We start from the raw sequence: 24,536 nt of genomic DNA on the forward strand, positions 1-24,536 counted from the left end.
TGACTTATATTATCTTGTCAGCTGGGAGCTAAGTCCAGACAGGCAAACCGTGCCTGGGGTGGTGAAAGCACTGACCACCATCTGCATACATTGGCAAATGGTTGTGTCACTTTGTGATACATGTTACATTTCATTTAGGAGTTAAGGTAGGAAAAAGAAAGAGGGATAAGGTACATTCTGCATCATGCAGGAGTCTGGTGCAAAACCAGCTACCTGGGGAAGTGTGTCATGTGACTAGAAGAGTTTGGGACTAGAAGCTGTCTCGTATCGATGTGGTCATGCCTGACCTCACTGCTGGTGGCTGCTCACTGACTTAGTATTTGTGTTGTGTTTCCTATTGTAGACGGGGTTTGAGTGAAACCAGTTCATGGATTTGGCAAAGGATTCCCTGTTGTAAACAGGGTGCTGAATTAATAGAGATCAGCACCTGCCAGAGATTTTAGCTACACCTCTGGATGCCCCTTTCTTCCTGTATCACCACCAGATTCTCCAGAGGTAGTCATATTTCCCAGAAGAATCCAGCAAGGATTAAGAGGGATTCCTCCCTGCAAGTTTAGATACTGAATGCTGTGTGTATTTCTAGGGCCTACTGAACCCTGGTGGAGCTAGGCTCCAGAACTTGCTTTAGAATTGACCCTATGTGCCCTGATGGGTTGCAGTGCTCACTGCTGGCTTGTCACCAGACATTGATTTCTATTTCCCATTGCTCTGAACTCTTGCATGGCTTACCCACAGACAGCTCAGTGCTATGAGCTCTTGGGGTTGTTCACTGGAGGGAAAGTCTTTAGCTTTCAAGACCTCTCACCGTCAAAATATCTGGTAAAGCTGTCTTGTTGCCTCTCCCTACCCCTTGTCCAGGCCGCTCTGTTCTGTTCTGCGTGTCTGTTCCCCTTCAGCCCACTACTGTGTGTCCATCGTCTCCTCTCTCTATGCATCTAATGGAGGTTGGTAATCCCGTTAGGTGCTTGCAGCGGGTGCTGCCGAATTTGCTTGCAAATGCCTGTGCCAGGTCGAGTGTCATTGCCAGCAGCACTCTTGGCGGGATGAAGGTTGCATTAGCGAACAGTAATTGAAATGCAAAATAACATTTTGATCGAGCGAGCAGGCTGTTTATTTATCAGATCAATAGCCAAAATGCCCCATCTGGAGAAGTCAGCGTGATAACAAGTGATAGCATTCCAAGGGCAAAGGGAACAAGCACAGCGGGGAGGACATGCCGTCACGGTGGGCTGGTTTTGGTTGGGTCACACCAGGCCATCAGTTGCTGAAATTTGCTTCTTTTTGGGTCCCTACTTTAAGGAGGGCAGGCCCCCTCCTAGTTGCATCAGCAAAGGGTTCCAGACCTCTGGAGGGAGAACAAACTGTTCTTAAATATGGGATAGGACCGCCTGCAGACATATGTAAAGGTCTTCTTCTTCCCATGCTCTGATAGACACAGGACTGTGCCTCAAGGTGCAGACTGTGGAAGATATGGCTCAGTTAGGCAGTGGTTTTTGATTGTTTGTTTTTGCTTTACTGCATTATGCTTGCTATAAAGGTCTGAATACTCACTGTGATGATCAGGAAGTATGAATTCATGGTTTGGCTTCTATAGCAAAGCTACTGGAATGGTATCTAGGTGCATCCACATGATGAGGAAAGGCGAGATGTGAGAGAAGGGGGTTGTGTGTATTTGCACAATAAATTTATGCATTCCTGATATACGCAGATACCCTACAGAATAAAGCTATGTAACATTCAAAGCTGTCTCAGAAAGGTACTATATGAAAGTGTAAAAGCAACTGTGTAGCTTCTTTGCTGGTGCCTGACTGCCTGTCTGCTTTGCTATGTCTGCCTGTTAGCTTCTGCTTAGCCATTAGCAGGGATGCTAAAAAATGGAAGAGGAAGAGAAACTGAGGTTAAAACACTTGCAAGCTTGTGTTCCTTTCTTGCATATCCAAAAACAGAGACAGAGAAAACTGAAAACTTCATGGGATGAGAAAATAATTTATTCATGACAAAAGGAATATTTTTGTGGGGTTTTTGTAATTACATTTAGTTAAATTTTCCTACAGTGATGCCAGTTTGTGAGGAAAATTGAAATAATTGAAAAGTATTTTGCTTTAGAATTTGTTTTGGCTGAACTGGGTTTTTTAGGGGGGGTTTGCTTGGTGGGAGTTTTTTTAATCTAGAGAAAGGAACATGCAAGTTTTGCAGAATATTGGGGAAAATGATGTGTTTGTTCTGCTACACAGTTTCTGTCTAAGGAGCAGTTTGTTCATCTCATCTCTTGATTCAGGCAAGTAAGAATGCAGGACACTGTAGAGTGTCAGGTAGAGTTGGACTTGAGTGGATGGAAAGCTGCTTTGTCAGTCAGAGGAAATGGGGACAGTCAGCAAGATGGGCAAATGAAACGGATTTACAGTAAGTTATGGGGGTTAGAAGCTGGAATTTGGGTCAGATACAGCTGCCTACTTAATACACGCAGTGTGTGCTAAGAGATCTGCTAAATACCTACCAAAGGTGGGAGTTTAGAGACTCAGCAAAACTGAACCTTGAGGTTATTCTAAATAGGTAGCTAAAGATAATCCTATATGTTACAGCAGTGTAAGGTGTGCAGAAGGAAACCACTGTTTCCATATGTAACCTATTCTCCTTACGCCTGTGGTATTCACTAGCAGGAAAGGAGCCTGGTCTACAGTTACCTCTGTCATGTACTGCCTTTCTCTGCTTTTTCAAGTGCTGTATCTCAGCCTCACTGTGTAGGTTTCTTGTCTGTACTTGACTCCATGTAGTTCTCTTGTGCTTCTGTCCTCACTGACAGCCTAACTTGCTTGCACTTCCGTACTTTTTCAGTGATTCTGGGACATCTTCCATATGTCATATCCAGCGTTTGCACTCACAGTTACCTTGCTTTGCCACTGTATCATCTTAGAAATCCTTTCTGGAGAGTCAGGGTTAAAAAAAAAATTGGATTAAAAAGCACTAATTGCCCTCTGTTATTTCCCATGCTGTAATTTATGTGAAACTAATTTCAGTTAGTTTTTCAGGATCTGTCAGGTTTTGAGCAATGTTCTAATGATGAGGCACTTAGTTACAGATTTCTCTGAGAGCTACAGGTGGAATCTAGGTGAAGCCCATCTAATCTGTCTGGATTGTCTTGGCAAGGGTGGGAGAAGGAGGCAGGGGGCAGAATCCCACTACAACTGTGTTGTTGAAGTGTAAGAAACAGAAACCTTCCCAAAAAATATTACCAGCTAAAACCCAGAGAATTTCTAAATGCATCCAGGTTGAATAACATTCAAGTTCATATTTTGTCTTGATAAACCCGAAGTCCCCCTTTTCAGTAAGCTAGTATTCCTAAAAAATGTCAATTACTAAGTCTCTTTGCATATTTGTTTCTTGGGTGATGTCTTTGATATGCATCTCCCATCCTAACTCCTTCCTCAAATACTTAAAAAATTAAGCAATACCTCTGGGTCTCTCTTTTTTCATGCCATTGTTCACCATGAATTGTAGGCAAGGTTGAAGGGGGATGTCTTCAGTGAATATCTTGAAATGCAAGGAAGTGCAGGCTGAAGAATTTGCACTGGTGGCAGTTTTTCTCAGAAATGCTGAGAGGACACAGAGTCAAAGGTCCGTGAGAGATGAGATGTTGGATCAGGCTGTGATGCAAAAGTAAGTGTGATATGAATGACAGTGCTAGAAGTTTTCCTTTCCTTGCCCATCTGAAAAGGTGGAAGCAAAATTCTGATGTATAAGTGTTCAAAATGTGCTCTTCTGAGCCTCCTTTGTATGGGTCTCATTCACAAGTGTCTGAAGGACACTGGAGGTGCTTAGAGAGATATAGATTATAAGTGCTCTAGATAGGCAGAGTATAAAGAAAGACACTCAAGAAGAAATGAAGGTCTAGCTGAGCATTTCAACAGGGATTGAGTTGCAGCTTTTCTGTGTGCAGGCAAAACTGTTGAACTGTTGTGAACGTAGAAATAGTGGGGTAAGAAGTGGAAATGTGAAACACAGAATGATAACATGGCGGGGGAAAGAGGGGGGGGAGAAATTGGATAAATAGTGGACAGCAAGTCAACCCTGGTCCTTGTTTTGCTGTGGTATCAACAGTAAGTATAAGCAAGAGGCATTAGCTCAAGTGCTAAAGCAATTCACTCTGGAGGGAGTGCCACTTAGTACACCAGAGGGCAAGGTACCTTCAAAAGGCAGTATGTTAATAAGAGAGTGAACTGATAATATGTGTCACACCTCCAGATTAATTGTCACTTCATCTGTGTAATACTTTTTACCATTTACTAACAAGACTGTTGTTGTAAGGGTGAAGAGAAATTACAGTAATGAGGAGAGGGATGAAGGCTAGTAGGAAATCCATAAAGTCTTCTGCCCATGAGAGCCTTTTTTATTTATTAAGCAGCCTCCAGATGGTTTGCTGTGGCAGCTTTTTTCAGCATGAGCTAACTTAGGCTAGAGAAGATCTACTGATATGTAGCTGGGCTCTGGTTATGCAATGGGTCAAAGGGATAAAATATCTACTGGGCATTAGACGAGCAAGTACCATTTGTGTAAGAGCCAGAATGTGAGCACTAGCTTGTCCAAAGACAAGCATGTGGTATTGGGGGGGCATATTTTGGACAAATGCCTTGAAAACTGACTGTCTGGGGTTTGCCACACTACAGAATAGGAGCATAATCCATACAAGCCAAAGGGTGCTATCACTAGGAAACATGGCAGAACTCTTAGAAATCACTAATCTGCACTCCAGAGAAAAATAGTTAAATTGAGCTGAGTTCTGACTCTTGTCCTTTATAGCAATGCAAAATACTGTGACTGAAGCAAAAAATCTCTAATGTCCATGCACTGGTAACTTGGTGATTTATGTTTATGATCATGCCCATCACGATGGTACTACCCAAGCTCTTGACTGTTCTCAGATAGCAATTAAGTTTGCCCTGGGAACAGGATATGTTCCTGTATGACAGAATAAGCCCAGAAGAGATTCCTGATGTGACTGAGTTACCACAGTTATCCACTGTACAGGAGTAAAGCGGCACATTGGCAGATCCCATTATTCTTGGACTGTTGAATGGAGAGGAGCTGTCAGTATAGATAAAGTCTCTAAATGGTGGCTCTCTCATTTGAAGTCCATATGGAGTAGAAGAGTGGGAGAAACAAGTGTGGGTGCTGATCCCTTTCCTCCCTAGCACTTTGGTGGGTGTTCTTGGTGAGGCAGGGGTGGGAGCGTGTTTGTGAGCTGTCCATGGTAAGAGTAGGTCGACCAACAGGTGTGCTCAGCTCTATGACATTAACTCTTTGCATAAATGACCTAAAATTACACTGGCTGTAATTGCAGCTGTCACATCTAGCCTGCCACTTGGAAAACATTATTTATTTCTGTCTCCTGTATCTAAAAAAAACACCTGACAAAATTTGGCTTGTTGGAGCTGCAGCCAGTGTTTGAGAAGCCGACCTACATTGTTTGTCAGTCTACTGTAGACTGCAGAGCTCTCTCATGTGGCCCACAAAAGACACAGACTCTGTATTTTCCATGATGTGCACATCCCATTTACACATGCAGTGCAGGTTTATCTCATCTGAACTGACAAATACTGATAGCAGAAATAGGTCTGTACCAGAGAAGAGGTTGGATGTTTTATCTCTCTTATCATTGGTGTTTCTGCAGATTAAAACGACTTTCATCTTCCATGACGGGTTTAAAAATTTCTGTGCAATCCAAAGTATGCTTTTGTCACAAGCTGGTGCCTGAAGTGAGCAGCTTTGTACTGGCAGACTTCTCAGGTTTTGTCAGTATAACTTATATCTACTGTGAGGACTTCAGGCCTGAACTGCAGTTCCACAAGCACAGCCATATGGCTCTTGGAAGTTACAAGTTGTACAGGCATCTTACCTGCAGGGTTTTCCAGTTTAGGGAACTTTAGAAAATCAAGATTTCATTCTGTCTGGAATCCATATCCAGTGTGAGACCCAAAAAAAAGCCCACTTCTGATCTTTTGCATTTCTCCTTGTGCCCAGAACAGGGAAGAATTTTCGTGAGGAGGGCCTGAGTGTTTTCTCTTTCTCCCTGTCCATCAGCTGATACTAGTTCTACAGCTGTATTTCAGTATGCATTTTTATGATAATTTCAGTCTTGCTGTTGGAAATCTCCAACATGCTGAGTTGGTAACTTCGTGACTAAATCAGAAAATACTGGTGAAGGGACTGGACTACATGGCAGAATTGATGCCCATTCCGTACCTTTCTTCAGGAAACTGGAGTACAGAACTGAGCCACCCTTGCATTTCCTGTTGAAGATGAGGTTTCAGCCACTAAGGAAGCTCAGCAGTGTTGTCACTAAACTTTTTTTGATCCAGTTTTGGAATAGTGAGTGCTACTTGGAGAATGTAGAGGGTCAAATACTTAAGTTTGCATGAGCACTTCGATGCTCAGATGGTATTAAGTTACTGAGTTGTGTATACTTTCAGCTGATAAAAAGTTCCTCCGGTGGGGAGAAGTTACCTTCTGTTACAAAGGTGGGTGTTCTGGCTGTCTTGCTAAGCAGGTGTGAGTGGTGGATATTTTTTTTTTCTCTCTTATACATAAAGACTACTGAATTCTTGTAATTTCCAAATCCAGAAGTGGGGTAAAGAGGTGAATGTAGCTACAAATTACTATTTCAGGCAAAAATAACCCCAAAGGATGTGCAATAAAACAGCTTTACCTGCGTCAAACTTGTAATCCTTGAAGTGCAAAAGAACAAAAATTGGGGACACTACTGCCTTAATTTTATAACTCTAGTCTTATATCCCTTTCTGGTCCTCTCCATCTAGCAGTCTTTCCCTCTCTTATTATTGCTGTTTTCCTCAAAAGAGCATTAAACTCTTAAGCCTTTAATGTATAAATACCAGCCATTGCAGACAAATAGCAGAAGATGAAAGGCTGGAGAAGAATTGGGGAAACTTGTAACATTAACCAACATTGCCGCCCAAAGGAGAGAACAGTCATGGATAAAAACCTAAAGCACAATCTTGACTTGGTCTAAACCTGAGTATTTACATCCAGAATCACTGAGGTCAGAGCACGCTTGTCTGAGGGCAGTTACAAGCTCATAAAGGCTAGCAACATTGTTAGTGATAAACAGCAGTGGGTTTATGAAACAGGAGAACAGCAGACAATAACCTTTCTTGATGCAATTAGATAATTAGTGGGCAAAAGGAATGCAGTGAATAGACTGACTCTGGACCGTGCATGGGCTTTTGACACAAAGCTGTGCAAAATCTTATTAGGGAAATTAGATCAAATTGGTTTTGATACAAATCCTGTGAAATGAATCATGGATTAAATGACAGAGTGTAAACAGAAGGGTTAGAGATATTCTTTATCCTTCTGCAAAGATGGTGTCCAAAAGGGCAGTGCTTTCACTGTAAATACTTGTTAGTCACCTGGAAGAAAATGTAAAAGTGATCACACTCAAATTTACAGTTGACAGAACCAAAAGATGCTTTAAAAAATCAGAGTAGAAAAAAGAAGAGCTGAAAAAATGAGCATTGTGAACAGGCTTTCGTAAAACAAGTGATAATTAGCACTGTGTAGTTGAAAGATGATACTGGATCTACTTTGGAACAAGAAGAATCTCCAAATTTCATGTTGTGCAGAGCACAGTGGCAAAAGCAGCTTGTGTTCAGAGTGGTCCCAAAGAGACAGGCTATCAAATTGTGTGAGCTGATGTGCAGCCTGATGTCTGGCAAAGCTACTGCTCAGTTGGTCCATATGTCTTCCTGGCTGTGTGCTTTCCAGAGTGACTCTCCCCTGTAGTGCTGCAGCATTGCACTGTGCAGTTCGGGGCACCTTGCTGCAACAGAGACCCAGGGAAGTTGGAACAAATCCAGAGAAGGACCACAAAGATGCTAAAGGGATTAGAAGGAATGACCTATGATGAGGAAAGGTGAAAAGAACGAAATGTTTAGAACCTCTAAGCCTGTTACATGGGCACAGAAATAGTAACGGAGTTTCCTGTGCCAGCACGGAGGAGAGTTGGATCAAGTCTCTCTCCTTTTACATTCCTATTAAGGTAACTAGAGCCAAGCAAAATGGCTGTTCATCACTTTGAACTCTTTGCAAAAAACACTTAGCTGTTCTTCTTGAAGTTCAAGATGTTGTATCTCATTGCCAGGGGACACTCTGACTGTTTAAAAATCAGCACGGGATCTCCATGAGACTTGCAAAAAGTCAGAGGCCAGAAAAGAAAAACAGATGCTCTGGAATGGCTGGAGTCACCTTAGCTGTAATCTTTGATCTATCTTGGTGTTAAGGGCTTTTGCTCTCAAGCACACATTCACATCTAACCAGAACTCGCTATGTACTGCTGCCTGCTGGAAGGGAACAGGAGGGTCCTCAGCTGTAAGGATGTAGGGGGCTTGTTTCTTGATTCACCATCAAACACTCACTGTTCGCATGCCTTGGGGAAGGAAGGCTCCTTATTTCCCCAGGTTCTTTTTTTTTTTCTTTTTTCCTTTTTTTTTTCTTTTTTATTTTTATTTTTTGTTTTTATTTTTTGTTTTCTCTCTGGTGAAGCAAAATACGTTGGTAAGTCCTCTTGAGGTCCTCTGTGAATGTTGGGCTATTTAAGAAACAGAAGTTGGGATTTGGACTCCACTGATGGAATCTGCCAGTGCAGCTCATCTCCCTGTCATTCCTTTTTCATAATGTTTTCCTCTATCTGCCTTGAAAATTACAACTCTATCTCCTCTTACTGTGGAGTTCCACAGTGCAGAACAGTGTTTTATGGTTTTTTTACCTTCCATTTTAACCTTAATCTCATGTTGCTGTGTCCAGTGACCTTTATCTCTTTACCACAGATGCACTTCTCAGGTAGGGAGAGGTTCCAGAACCTGGCCAGCATAGCAGGTTTCAGCTTTGCTGTGAGGTGCTAAGATCTAGTCTCAGCTAGCAAAGCTTCCTCTTCCTTCACACAGTCAGCTGGCATTATACCAGAAGATCTGCAATCTGTCTAGGTGCCCTGTGGGAATAGAGATGAATGCACCTGCAGCAATTTCTGTAACTGCACCATGACCTCTAGTTCATTGTGGCCCTCTGGGCAAAGCATGGGCATTTATCAACTCATCACACTGTCTCTGAGAGGGACCAAACCCTGGATTCCTCTCAAGTAACACCAGGCAAAGCAGCTGAGGAACGTGAGATGCCTGTCCATACTTTCAAGGTCAACAGTCTTGCCAAAAAACAAACTTGGCTGATCGATCCCAGAGATAGGAGATGAGGTCAAACTTTGAGGATGAAACAGAGAAGGGAAAATTAGGAGATACTTAGGTCAAATGAGATCATAAGGATACAGGACTATGAATTTACTGCATATCAAACATCTATATTCCTATCAACAGACACACAGATGTGATATATAAACTTGTGCACTTCAGCCTTGCCGATTCACAGAATGTTTTGTCCTGTCCCCTGACGGATTTGACCTCTTGGCAGAAGGAGTTGCCACAAATACCAGGTAAATAGGCTGAAACAGAAATAGAAATTACCCACATGACCATGGTGTGGTAACTTTAAACAAGCAGAGCTTCCAAGAAGAAAGGTCAAGCATCTCCAGTCAGTCAGAATTCTTTGGCCATGTCATCAGGAAAATGCAATGTTTAGTTTTTCTTGAAGCCTGTGACAAATTGTCTTGCTGAAGGGAAACTTTAATCTCTCAGGTTAATACTATTATCAATTAATAAGTGTAAGAGACAGAAAGAAAGGGTAGGCATACCCTACTCAAAAAAGAAAGAGAAGTCAATTTTCAGCATGATAAAGGTTAACATGCATCACCCACAAAGATCAGTATTGTGGTGTTTGATCCATGTGTTAATGATCTGGGAAGTGCATGAACAATGAGACTGCAGATGAAATCAAATTACCAAGGAAGACTGAAGAACTCCAGAGGATCCTAATAAAGCTGGGTGTGTGGACTGCACAGCACAGTGGCAGATGAAATACACTGTTGACTATTGCAAAACATTGCACACCAGAAGGATTAATTTGATTTTTCATACATCTTAATGGATTCTAAATTAACTGTAGCAGCTCAGGAATAAGATCAAGTGTTGCAGTAAGTAACTTCCTGATACTATTTGTTGAAGAAGTGGTAACAATTCAGATTTTCATTTAAAGAGGGAAAAAAGCAAACAGTGCAAGGAGTTACATTATACGTAGACTGAAAATAACACTGAAAATATTGTAATGTCACTACGTAATTGATGGCGTGCCTTTGTCTTGACTACTGTCCAGACCTTCAGCTGGAGAAGTGATGGAGCGGTGCCAGTTTCACTCCACTGAGGAGCTGGCTCATTGAACTCTGTTCTGGACTGAACAGAAATAGCCAGAGTAGAGGAAGTTCAGAGATGGATGATGAAGCAGATAAGAGATCTGCAAAAACTTCTGTGTGAAGAGCAATCATATAGATAATGAAGAGCTGAATGAGGAGAACATGGCAAAACTACATTTCCTGAGAAGGAGAGTCAAGAGATGTTCAGGGAGTTTGACTGGCTGCAAATACATCATAGGCAAATAAAAGTGGGATTTGTTTGTTCATACACCGCACAAGTAATCCCTGGAACTCATTGCTGCAAATATCATAAAATTTAGCAGTCTTCCAAAAAAAGATTGAACATTTTAATAAAAAATAAGACTATCTGTGACTAAAATAAATAAGAAGAGCTTGAAAAGTTGGTGAAGTTCTTTCCGTAAACTTAAGAGTGTAACCTCTCTTTAAGAAGTGGGAATTTGTGTGTCCATGCAAAAGCCCAATACGAGTAAATAGAAGAAAGATTAATATTTAAGATTGAGACAGAAGAAACTTTTGATCAGATGATTTTCCTTCAGTTTCTAAGCTCCTCTTTTAGTGATGATAGTGCAGCAGGATGGGATAAAGGGTGAGGTGGGGTGAGAGAAGGAGCGAAACTTGAAAATTAATCAAAGACTTCTGTATTACAAACGAAAAAATGAAAATCCAATCTGAGCATGTCCTTTCTGCAGGGACTGCTCCTGAACCTTTTGCTTAAAGCCAGGGCAGCACATTCTGTATTAACAAACATCTTTTTCACCTGGTCTGCCACAGGCAAGCTTGCTTCTTTCTGCTGTCTGGGGGTAGATGGTGTTCTGGGTAGATTGTGCTTCATTGGCACTCATGCCTCTTCCCAGCACTGCAGCCTGTGAACAGCCTGAAATTATGATCTACATGAAGAGCTTTGTCTTTACTCTAGAGTGAGTCTGTGGGGAGCGGGCGGGCTGGTCACAGTCAATTGTGCCATTATTCCTGAAGAAGAACCTGCGCAGGGTTGAACTATCTGAGCCTACTGGAGTTGGACTGAGGTGGCAAAAGGGGGGTCTCTTTTGACTAAACCTGGAACTGGGTTTGGCCAGGAGGTTGCTGAGTGCCTTTGCTCTCTCCCTGCAGGCTGCTCGGCAGAATGGCCACGGAGGAGCGGCACCTCTCCTCCAGCTGTGGGTCCTTCATCAAGACCGAGCCCTCCAGCCCGTCCTCTGGCATCGACGCCATCAGCCACCACAGCCCAAGCGGCTCCTCCGACGCTAGCGGTGGCTACGGCATCGCCATGGGTGGCCACCCCAATGGCCTAGACTCGCCACCCATGTTCAATGGCACAGGGATTGGGGGCGGGTCCTGCCGGAAGCGTTACGACGACTGCGCCAGCGCCATCATGGAGGACTCACCCACCAAGTGCGAGTACATGCTCAATGCAATCCCCAAGCGGCTGTGCCTGGTGTGTGGGGACATTGCTTCTGGGTACCACTACGGCGTGGCTTCCTGTGAGGCATGTAAAGCCTTCTTCAAGAGGACTATTCAAGGTATGGTGGGAAGGAATGGAAACTGAGGCATTCACTCCATAGAGATAAAGGGACATGGCCCCAGACATTGCTGAGACTGCAGTGTCATATAAAAGGGGGAAAGGGAGAATGAATGTAGTGCACCCAATTCTCCATCCTTTTGAATGCTTCCTCGCTCCTGCTCAGTTCTATTTCTTCCAAATTAACATGGACATGAAGTTAGGCTATGTGATCGTAGGAACATTTGCCAAGTTCCTTGCCTGACTGGCTACTAGATCTGGGTATCTGGACTAGTGGATCTTCCTGCCTCTGCCAGTGGTACTGATACTATGAGAATGTGGCAGCTAGTGGAGTAAGGCCTGGAAAGGAAATGCTTTGCATTCTAAAGGTGTTTTAAGGCCCATTTGAAGAGTAGATGCCTCTGCCAAGAGATGGCATTTCTGTAGACATGTCTGCACCTTGAGGTGAAAGCTCCAACATTACAAGAGTAGAGAGATTTTAACTTTCTCCTACCAGTCCTAATATCTAGCCATGAACTCCATACAAACCTCAGCACAAATCTGGACAGAGAACTTGTGTGAGAGTCAGTCTTTTTCTCCTTTTCCAGTTTCACCAACCTTTTTCATTAAGATAATCTTTCTTTGAAGATAAAAAAACTAGGCACTGAAGAAGATGAAGTTTTTGTCAGTCTTACTGAGGATGAGCAATTCCTCAGGTGATTTTGAAAACCTCAATGCATGCATGTATAGATGAATTGCAGCGTGTTGCTCCTTCATGTACAATTCACGTATGAGGGATATGCCTGTGTCGTGAGTGCCAAAGGTGTACTTGCACATGTGCACATGTGCAGCTACAACAATATAACCAAAAGCAGGAGTGCATCCAGGCAACCTCCAATATCCGTGGATGCTTGGGTATACTTATATACACATGCCCCATGTGAGCAAAAGTGTCTGGACGTACAGATACCCCCTTTATTTCCTCCACTAACTAGAAAAAAGACAGGATCATTATCTTCCAGTGGAAAGTGTATTGGGTTTGCCCAAGCACGGTGTGCTGTCTGAAGGCAGGTGGACAGTGAGCAGGCAGCTGTGCATGTACTTGGCTGTTGGCTGGGGTCAATCCACCACAGCAATACTTCCTTGCCTCCTGTGAAATGAAAGAAATGCACATGTGGAGAGACCAATCACTTTGTTAATTGAATGGATCTGATTACACTCTGTTGCTGGGGATGTTCAGCTCTGGAACAGTGCAGGGTGCAGTTTATCCCAGGTCTCTGCAAAAGTCACTATATCTATCTTGTTTTCATAGATTTTTGATGTCTCTCCTTAATGTGGAAATCCAGCTGTGGAAATAATTACTCTGCCCCACTGATACTTCCTTCTTTATTATGCCATGGCCATCTCTAGGGCATTGACCTGTTCCCTGGCAGAGTTTCTGTGATTTGTCATTGCTGAATCTCTGTGATTGAATGTGAACTTTTACTTGCACTTCTGACTGTCAGCACTGACTTCATCCCTTCTCCAGCACGAGGACCCTAGTGTTTCTTTTAGGCACATCCAGGTGCTAAAGCAGGGACAGGGTAGCACTCTGAAGCAAAGGCCTAAGGTCTCCTAATACAGGAAGACACCAGATAACTAACCCCTCATGGGAGCGATACTGGAGGACCTCTGTGGCAGAGCAGAAGAGACCTGGAGAAGGAGAAAAAGACATAGGAACTTTCGAAGAGTTTTCAGAGAGAATCAAAGGAAAATGATGCATGGTAGCAGTACCTGGAGCCTGTATCAGCCGGGCAATATGTCAGCTGACTGAATCCCAAGAGGGGAGAGTGCTTCCCTCCAGCTTCCATTCCCCAGCACAGCCATATTTTTTCTCCCTGTGGTTACCTAATTGATTGCCTGTTAACATGTAACAGACGGGGAAAAAGGAGTAAGTGGAAATTTCTCTCGCCCTGTCATCAGCTTGGGCTGGCAACTGAGGTACTAAAATGCTTTTATTCCTAAGAGTGTGAGAGTCAAGTGTGCTGTGCCTGAGGGTGAGCAATTTCAGCTATGCAGCTGAAGGCTGAACTCAGGGAAGCGGGCAGCAAATAGGGCTGCAGAGTTTGGTTGAGTCAAGAAAACGCACTGTTCCCAGGGCTCTGCTGCTGTGGGCACGATATCTAAGTATAGCCCTGGGTGTACAGGGGAAAAAGATTTAAGGATCACAAGAGAAAAGAGAAGGCAAGAGCATTTCCAAAAGGTGTTTACCCTGCAACTCCATTATATTCAGTAGCTGTATTAAGCATCTTACAGACAAAGTGAAAACATCTTCATCCAGGCTGTCTAATATCAATGTAGGCTTTGCAGAAAGCATGCAGATGTGTATGTTATATAACTGCTTTCCCAGTATCCTAGTATCAAGAAACTTGCCATGATTCAGTATGTGGGAGCAGCATTGACTCAATGGTTTGAGCACCAAGATGGAGCAATGACCCCAGAATTTCCCAGATGCTCAAGAGATGGAATAGGTAAATTCATCACCAGGCTTTGTGGTCTTGGACGAGCCACTTCACTTCTCTATGTGTCTTGATAGATGAAAAACTAATGCAGACTATGACAGTACTTACTCTGCTGGCCTTACCATGTGCATACTGCCATCAAATGGATCTAAATCTGTGCTGAATTACTTGACTACTACAGCCTTATCTAGATACCCCTGATCATGAAGCAGAGCTTCACACAAAATTGCCCTTCCAACTAGCTCCCCACTCCCCTGCTACAAATTACCCCAGTCTGCCTATTAGGGACTTTTTAGCTGCATTAACTCATGTAAAAGCTGCATATCTTGAGGCAGGAATATCTTGCAATAGCCTTTTGACTCCCTCTGCTGCTGTAGCAGCAGCAGGAAGATGCTGCAGACCTTCTTTAAGCATGACATCTCTGCAACTCACTTTCTCTCTTGACCAGGTGAGGCCAGGCTGTCATGGAGAACACAAGGGCTGTTGCTTTTCAAATGATGGGGAGAAGATAGACTGAGAGCCAGCATGGACATGGCTGATTATCTCTGAGGTCACTAATATTGCTGTGTGGGAGTTTTCTGTCAGTATGATTTTTCCAAAGAAAAGTGGAATTTTTACCAATTCAGATTTCCCCAAGAAAAATTCTGATGATAGGAGAAAAAGAAGAAAGCAGGAAAATCCAAACCATTGATTCCCTTCTAGCTGAAATGGAGTGTTTGGTTTTCCTGAACTAAGACAGGAAGACAGGATCACACAACACACCTTAACCTGTCCCACAGATTACGGGGGAAAGTCACACCTCTGTCCTTTCCCGTGTTGTATTACACAGCCCAAGGATCAAGGCCTGGAAACCTGTGTGTCATTTCCACTTTACAGCATTGGCAGTGCTTGAGACAGAAAAGTGAAAACCTGAGGTGACATGAGAGAACATGCCCCTGGGCTGCAGGCCTTTCAGTCTGAACATGATATTTTGAACCCCAGGGTTGGACTTCCCATACTTTGAGGAAGAGTCAGAAATCCTAAACTGACCTGAAGCATTTTTGGTCGGCTAGGCTGTCTGACAAAATTTTAATCCTGTTTCTCTGTCATTGTACTGTTTCATGGGATTATATTCTGGTGGCAGTCTGCATTTACCTCACTGGACTGTGAATATTGTGGAATATACAAGCTAGTGCAGACAGGAGAGAATCTGAATTTCAGACATGTTTAAGTGTGCTGCTATTGGTGGTCAAGAGAGGTCTGATTTCAAACCAAAGATTTCATGTTAGCTGAATGTAAAGGAATGGGTCTGTTACATAAAAGATAGTTTGCAATGTTTGTAAATAAGAGCTTTTTAAATTCCCGTTCCATGGAAATCCTAACCAATCCTTTCATCCAAATTTAGACAAAGGCAAATACTGGATTTTTTACAGGATACAAATTTTCAGTCAAACTCTATTCCTTCTCTTAACAGTTTGCTCAGTAGATAGAGCATTATGTGTCAGTCAATCATATTGTCATTCTCTTTTGTTCATTAATTGTTACAACTAGTAGGTAGTTTTGCCTATTTTGAATATTAACTAATAACAGTGCTATGTAACAATGAGTCCTTTATTATTCAACATAATCATGACTATAACTACCTTGCATCTATTTTTCGTCTTCAAATGGTGAAAATTAAGGCTATTTCTAAAATGACCCATTAATATAAAAAAAAAGCTTAAAGCTCAGCAAAACCTTGGAGATTCAGATAAAAGAGACACATTTACCATCATTTTCTGGATAGGCAAGTTGTGTCTTAGGCAAAGTGCCTGCGTCTGTGGATTTCCAGCTTGAGTCTTGCAAGCGTCAAACTCAGTGAGTGTAGCAACAGAACTGCTGTGTTGGGATGCCTTTACACCAATAAGGGGCTTAAAAGGTGGATAATGCAGCTCAGAAGACTTGTAGGGATTTATAACAGGTTTGTAATAAAGGATTCTAGGGCTTTCTGGTTGTTACAGTGCTTAGAGTGGCTCCCAGGAAGAGGAGCAGTTGAGTTTTTCCTGAGCAGAAGAGCATTACAATCCACACACACAGAGGAGGTTTTGCATCCCTACAGTAGCCACCACATCTGCCAGGCACTGTCCTATCCTGTCCTTAGAAACATGCCTGCTACTTTTCAGGTGGGAGTTCACAGCTTTCCAAAAACTTGTAAAACTTAACCAGGGAAAGTGCAGTATTTCATCATCTAGTGCTTGACTGCTGCTTACTATTCACAGATCTATCACTTGAATTTAAAAAGCTGTCTCCAGTGCAACCTTAGCTCTATTCATCTAGTGTTTTCTGTTTGCCTCAGTACATCTGTACAACGAGCTCTGTGCAGAAGGATCTTCTCTGTGGAAGGTCTGTAAAATATTTCCGTGTCTGAAACCCTATAGACAAACTTGCTGCCAGTAGGGAGCCCCAGGGCCCATACCCTGCATGCTTGTGCAAGCAGGAAGCTGATTTGAGTGAGGTTTTGCAAAATGTCCAAATCCTTTTTTTGTGAACAGGAGCCAGGTGTGCCACCCGGAGGAGGCAAGCAGTGCTGGTGTTACACCTATATGTATTCCCTTTTCCTCTCATAGCATCATTTGAATCCTCTTCTTTGAAAGCTGAGGCTTAAAAAATAACCCTTCTTACCTCATGCAGATAACTGAGAGATTTTCCTCTGATTTTCACAAAGTACCTCTCCTCACACCAGGACTTGAGCTATGATGCCTCAGTTAGAAGGTCTAATTGAAGTGGATAGCAATGAAGAAGAAACCAGAAAAAGCAAGATGGGCTTTTTTAGCAATTAGAAGCTGAAAATTATTTAGCTTTAAAGACTTTCTTGGCTATTTTTATTTAGTCTTTTCTGAGTTTCCTTTTAGGAAGGCTTTCTAGAAAGGCAGAATTAGTAAACAGGGAGTAGCTCGTGTCCTCAGTGCTCTACTGATTTCAAGCTCAGCTCCTCTGAGGACCCTATCCATAATTTAAGCAGGAGATGGGTGGGACTCTACTGTGCTCCCCAAGCTCAGGGAGGCATTCTTGTCTTCCCAGTCCATCCTGTTCAAGAGAGGTAGGGTGAATATAGGGTCTCTTGAATGACCAAGTTTTGGTGTGCAATTTTCAGGTGCTCCTATTATATGTGCACTAGAAATTATATTCCAAATTGTTTAACAGTCAGAGGTCTAATTTTGCAGAAAATAGGGTAGTTTTGCAGTTCTCCAGCATAAAAAAACATGATCTATCACTTTAATAGTCCTTTGCTGTTTTGTAGCATCTCTCATCTAAAGGCTTTAAAGTACAGTTAAACCTTAATGAATAAAGCACTACAATCTCCCCAGAAGGTAGGTTTGGTGTTCCTTTCATTTTACAGACAAGCAAACTAGGACATGGAGAGGAAGTAATTTGCCCTCCAAGGTGATATATGAAGGCTTAGAAGAAATCCAAACTCTGATCTGTTCACCTACCACTTGATTTTTTGAAGCCATTTTTTAGGTAAATCTTGTGCCATGACATCGGTGAGATTCTATCATTTTTTCAGATTAAATGTAAATATTTTCTAAGTAAAAGACATCTCTCTAATAAGAAACAGCTCAAAGCAAGGCCTTGTCTATTAAATTATCCCTTTTTTTGCCCCTTCCTTCTGGGTCACATAAGCTACAGTTCATGACACACAGAGACTTGACTCACATTCTGTTTTTGCATACAGAATTGTTCATGTCTGTGTGCACCCTTGTGTGCTGATGCTCTTTTGCAGGACTTTGCAGCATCCCCAGCTGCTGCAGTGAAGGGAAGCTCTCTCTGAGGCCCCTGTGCTGGCAGCTGGGCTGGTGGTGTGACCGCCAGCCACTGGGAGGCTGTTGGAATTTCGATGAGTTAATCTCATCACTTTATCACAGGGCACTTACAGAAATTACAGGGAGCTGTGAGCAACTCACTGTGCTGGCAGCCAGCCCCAGGACCCATAAAAGAAATTGAGACACCAAAAAAAAAAAAAAAAAAAAATTAAAAAAAAAAAATCAGAGAACTCTGTTAAACTTTTGGAGATGACAGTTTTTTCTGGTCGAGTTCTGCTTGGCTAATGCTGATTGTACCTTCCCTGGTGATGCCTCTGCTTTCTGCAGTGATGGCAGGCATTGCCCCCAGCTGTGGCTCTCAATTTCTGCAGTGCACAGCATGGTTTTGGGCCTGATATAAAACTCCATTTACTTTGGCAGCATTGTCTTGTGTGAAGAGGATACAGTGGGCCTCAGCTGCAGCATTTGTACCTGTAGAGAGAGCTGTAGGACACAGCTGCTGATGCTCACTTCCTTTAGGCTGGCACAGTGTGTGGAAGGGGCACATGAACCTGTGTTCCATATGAAGACAACAAGCATCCTGAACGGGATGTCCCACCAGGCTCGGTGTATTTTTTCATCTGTGCTAATCAGTGACCTACAGGGCTGCTGCACTACATAGTGGCCACTGCTTTGCTGTCCAGGAAGGAGAGCTTACCGAGTGCTCAGCCTCCTCTGAGGCTCCTTTAGCAATCATGATCCCAGTAGTGACATGTCTTTGCAAACTGCTTATTCAGGCTGTACACAGAGTGTGTATGTGGTAACTCACACCTTCACACACCCTGACACTATCCCATTTAGCTGTGATGTAGGTTTTGGAGACTCTTTCTAGTAATACACTTGTCAAGAGATCCATGGACTATAGGCAAGGGGAAGCTTGGGGATCTGCTTGACACTGTGGAGGGACCTTGAGCTTCCAGATGAGAGCTGTCACTGTCTCCCACTGCTATAAAGGCTCAGTGCCCTTACTGTAGTGTCTCCGCATTAGGGGGCAAATTTTTGGCTTTTGGACCACAAAACATGAAATCTTGCATCTCTCCAGAGCTCTCATCCTGGCTTTGGTGAGAAAGGTTGGCATTCAGACAAAGGCAAAACCTTCCAAATTGAGACTGTGTCTGAGTTTTTTCCCAGGTTTGCTCCTGCTCTGTTCCTGCCTGTGTGGGGCACGGCAAGTATCTGATCATGAGATCAGGGCCACTGTACTCATGGGTCTGTAATGTGCTGGAGCTCTGCGTCTAGAACAGGAATTTGTTTATTACCTTGAGATCTAGCTTGAATCTCAATTTCCAGCTCTCTGAGAATGTTGATACATGGCTGGCTATTGAAATTCAGATGCTGCAAAATGACGAAATACAGCCTGAATAGAAGCAACTTGTGCTGCACACTCTGCTCTAGCTGAAAAACTGCATTTGGGGGCAGATGAGCAATGGTGAGAATAATGGTGTGGCTAGGCTGAAGCTTAGGGGGAAGTTGCAAGTCTTGTGACAAAACAAGAAGAGGTGGAATGTTTATAGCTAGTAGGCTGATCACCTTTAGGCTTGGGGGGTTATGTGCTCCTGGGGTTTCACTCAGCATGGGCCAAGCATAATGAGATAAATCAAATGGTGCTTGCTTTCTTTTGATTCTGTGCTCTGTTTTTCCACTCAAAAATCCAGGGGGCTTCCCAACAGCTTAGTGAACCCCAAGGTCTAGTTACCACCCCCAGAGACTGATATGTATCAGATTGTTGATCTTTATTTAGAGGAGGGAATGGTCTTGCACAAAACACAAAAATCCATTACAAAAGGAGGAATAAAAATCAAATCCTGTCCCAGTATTACTAAACTGTAAACTCTAGTTCTAGTCTGATGGTATACAAAGTTCATACTGTGTGTTCTTTCAGCTCTTACCTACACTTCTCCCTACAGCTCTGATTGAACTCTTGAATCTCAGTTTCCTGCTCTAAACCATTAAACCAGCTTTTCCATTGCTGTACTGACTGTAGAGCTTAGGTAGCCTTTTCAGTGCTGCCTAATTTACCAGTAACTAGACTGCCTTAAATGTATTGTCATTGTCAATGCATCAGTGCCAAGTTTACATTTCCAGTCCGGCTCCACAGCAAACATTGAACAGCCCTCTTCAGAAACATCACCTCAAAGTGAATGGCAGGAGGGAGACAGCCATCTCTGTTTCTTGTCCGCTAGTACTAAATAATTGTTGCCTTACACTGTGATCCAGCATAATTCCACTTACATTCTCTTATCAGACCCTCGCATCCATGTTTCAGTTATATTCTTGGCTTATAATAAAATATGATGTGATTAGAAATAAATTTGGGATGCTTCTTTCTCTTTTTGTCTTGGAGGCAGTGTGGTGGGGTGAACATAAAAAAAAAGGGAATAAGGAAAGAAAAGATAATGCTCTGTGCAGAGGGATGAGAGACAGGTGCACAAGGACTAATAAAGTAAAACTGTAAAGCTCTGCACAAAGAACCCATGTTCATTTTACAAGATGTCTTACCCACCTTTCTCAATGCAGACCTATTGCTTCCCTGCTACCTGTAGTATACCAGCCAGCAGGAGGAAGCAAAGGAGGAAATGCTGTCTCTGAGCTCCCTGGTTCCCCAAGCAGGACAAGAAAGGACAGGTGACGTCCATCCCACAGACAAGGAGCAAGACTGGCAGCAAAGGAAATGGTAGTAATGTCTGAACTGCTCCCACTTTCATCCCTGGACTTCAGGGAACAGGCCAGGTTACAAGGGGTGCAGCACAAGGGATGATGACATGCCTGGAGGACACGTGCCTGAAAGCCCAGCACTGCAGTCAGCCCCTTGGCTAGGTCAGCTGGGTATAGTCTCAGAGGGTATGTGTGCAAGTGAGTGAGCAAACATGCAACATATACAGACTGATGGTGGTGGGAATATCTGGGCACTACAGCCTGTCCCTGGATCCTTGGGGAGAACGTGATTCCTGGGTGACCATCTCTGTGTTTGATTACAGGGAATATTGAATACAGCTGCCCAGCCACCAATGAGTGTGAGATCACGAAACGGAGGCGCAAGTCCTGTCAGGCCTGTCGCTTCATGAAATGCCTCAAAGTGGGGATGCTAAAAGAAGGTAAGACAGAGTCAGAATGAGAATTTTTCTCTGTCCCAACAGTGCCTGGGATTTCAGACCTTGCAGAATCTCCCAGGATAACTCTATGCTTGCCCTCTTTGTGCTTCTGAATGTATCTTTCTACAGGCTTTGTAAAAAAGTCAAAATGGGCAGTGACCAAGAGGGCAGTCCAGAGAGGAGAGTGGTTCTAGTCAGTGCTCTCATGCTCAGATATTATTTCTAGTACTTTATTACTACTTTAGTACTTATTATTTCTAGTATTTGACAAATAACTGGAAACTGGTGGTGCCAGACTCTTTCCTTTCCCAAAGGAACCCTGGGCTGGAGGGTGTTGCTCTTCTTGTCCCCAAATAATTTTCCAGTGTTAAGGAGGAAAGGCTCTTTTGTGATCATGACTGGGTCAGCTGCTCTTCGCAAGGGAAGGATGGAGTTAATGCAGAGCTGTGGCAACATGTGCAATGAAGGTCTGCCTGTATTACCACTCAGGAGACTTTCTGAAGATGGTTGGTAGCACAGGTTTGTCTGGGAGCAGTGGGTCCCCTGCCCTGCACACTCAGCCTGTGTTTTGCTCAGCCTATTGATCTGTTCAGCGCTCTTTGAGCAGTGTTCAGCTTCTCTCCTGTGCTGTTTTTCCTCCCACACCCCCCTTTTCAATCCTTGTCCATTCAAGAGGAACCACAGGGAATTCAGTGGCAATTAAACACATTCTTATGGATTGACTTTAAAGGTTTGTTTCCCTTGGGTCCCTCTGGGAAAGGCAGTGAGGGGAGGAGGGGAAGGAAGGAGAAGCATTGCACATAACCCTCTGCATCGTTAGGCCGGCAGAGCGAGGTCCTCTCAGCTTAACCACAAGAAACAGCCGCTGGCTGTGGTTATGCACAAGTCCTGTATGTTGGAGCCAAGGTGCCAGCATACAACCTTTTTCCAGGTCATCACATCACAGCAGCTGGTGATAAATTGTACAATCTTACTTGAGTGTGTATTGCTTCTCACTAGAGCTCTCTCATTTCTTGAGAGGCAGGTTGGTGGCAGCCAGTGTTGTTAAGAATGTAGATTAGACATTAAACCCGTTTTGTTCTTTGATGGATGTGTAGTTTCTGTGGTTAAATATTTTCCTTCTAGAGCACACCAGTTACAAGGGGAGGAGATGCTGGCTTCTGTAGTTTGGCCCTTCCTGACCTGGGTGTAGCGGTGGTAGACTCGGAGGATTTTGATCTCCTACTGGGAGGGAGGCACCTACTTTGTAGTTAGAGACCCTGGAAACCTGCTTCTCTTCATGCGGTAGTTCAGGGAGGGCATGTATCCCCTTACCCACTAAAGCCAATATACACTGGTGACACTGGCTTTAGTGGGAGTGCACGTTGTTAATGCACTGTAGCCTATTCATATGAATCCCATAAAACAACCTTAAAAGCTTGTAGTGGCTCCAGTCATTCTGCAGAGCAGCAGCATAGGTTCAGGCTTGCTGGCTGCTGGTGTCTCTGCTGCCCTGCATCTGAGCATTGAGCCTCTTGGAGCTGGCAGCTGGGAGAACAGAGTCACAGGAGCCAGTGCTGGTGTGCTGTGTGGTCAGGGCATTTCTGCTTCCAGTTCTGGGAGTTCAGCACTGTTCAGAGCAGGGTCCTGTAAAGGGTTTTATGTTTTAGACTCCAAGTTCTGTGAAAAGAGTTAACTCCTTCCAGACCAGAATTAGGTTGGAAAGCGGTGTAAATTCACTCACACCGTGCTGTGCCTGAATTCCTGAAGCCTGTGGGATACTACTCATGGCAAACTGAAAGTTGACTCTTATGGCTGCTTTTGTGCTGAAGTGTATTTAGTTATTCATATAGGGATTGATCAGGCGTCATTAAAGTCACTGGGGAAGGGTGGCTTGCTATTGATATTAGTCTATCTGTGATCCTGCCCATAATATTTAGAGCTGTGGAATATACAGCATAAAGATTTATTGATAGCAGTGGGATACAAGAGTGGGATATCAAGACGAGCAGAGGAGACTACCCTAGCAATCTGCAAATAGAGCTCCTGTGTCCTAACGCAGAGTGGTCAAGTGATGTTGGGCAGGCATGTTTTTTTCTCTTTCTTTTGCTCAGTATCCCAAGCTGAGAAACAAGGATCATACTGCTTTGCTTTGCAAAAGAATTGTGAGGACCAATTAGTTAACATTATGTGAAGTTTGGTGGAAGCACAAAGTATTAGTATACAGAATTCAATCAATACACATCTTTAAAAGCCAAATCCAAGAAGGGAGAAAAATGGTGTTACACCGTTTGGTCTCCACAGAGCCAAGAGTTTCTAGAAAGAATAAATCCATAATTGTTTGACTTGCTCAAAATGCAGAATTGACAAGGGATTTCAGATTAGAAAAGGTTCATTGGTCTTTTCCATCTCTGATCTGTCATCCTATTAGCTCATCCATCCCTTTTCTCTGCCAAGGCACAAGTGTTCCCAAATGTACCATTCTAGTAGTTTAACTGTTTTTAAAAATCCCTGCTGTTTTGGTTTCCCCAGAGAGCCTATTCTGCAGTCTCCAAACTCTCATTAGGACAAGATGTCTCTTGATATTTGGGCTATGATTATTTTTCCTTTTAATAGATCCACTTCCTACTTTGCCTTGGTGTACCTCTCTCTTCATTCCTGGGTTCATGCATGACAGAAGGTTGCTAAGCCATATTCTTTGTTATGCTTGATTATCAAAAGTTTGGAGAAAAGCAGTCTTTTGGTTAAAGGCAAGATCTAGAAATCACTTCTCTTCACAGTTTTCTCCTTGATATCCTTGGGCAAGCCACTGGGCTTGTAACTTAGTGGGGATGTTTCTGGGTAAAGAAACTATCCTTTTGCTCAAGAAGAATATGATATTCCATTAGTAACTAATTAAGGAGTTTATGATTTCTTCTCATTTTCCTGGTTATTGTTGCCACACATGATGTACATGCCACCTGCTGCCTGCTGGGCATGTGGCATGAGCTTGCTCTTCAAGCAAAAGGCATCAGTACTCAGGGATGGCAAAGACAAATAACCATGACTTCAAGGTCTGCTTTACACTTGAAATGCTCAACTTGGTGCTGCAGGAGAGACTTGGACCCTTCCCTTGGGGCTGCGTGTAAGGGTCACCAGACATCTCTCCTCCCTACATAGGCTGCAGGTAGGCAAAAAGCTGTGAAAGTAGCCCTTTAAGATCCAGGGAGACTGGCCCTAACATAGACGTGCAGGTTATTCAGGCAGTGCCGAGTGAATGAGGATCAGAGCAGGAAGAGAGCCAAAGGAGCAATCAATAGGTGTCTCAGATATCCA

At 43.3% G+C, this 24,536-nt stretch overlaps 1 protein-coding gene across 1 annotated transcript in view; it reads left to right on the forward strand.

The window, feature by feature from the left end:
• Nucleotides 1-24,536, forward strand: part of ESRRB (estrogen related receptor beta) — a 144,826-nt gene that overhangs the window by 79,649 nt on the left and 40,641 nt on the right. The window contains exons 2-3 of the mRNA XM_008639617.2: nt 11,441-11,850; nt 21,129-21,245. Of these exons, the coding sequence (XP_008637839.2) occupies nt 11,441-11,850; nt 21,129-21,245 (527 nt within the window). The remainder of the gene's footprint in view (nt 1-11,440; nt 11,851-21,128; nt 21,246-24,536) is intronic.

The sequence above is a fragment of the Corvus brachyrhynchos genome, unplaced genomic scaffold (genome assembly GCF_000691975.1).
Source record: "Corvus brachyrhynchos isolate BGI_N302 unplaced genomic scaffold, ASM69197v1 scaffold115, whole genome shotgun sequence".
NCBI lineage: Eukaryota > Metazoa > Chordata > Aves > Passeriformes > Corvidae > Corvus > Corvus brachyrhynchos.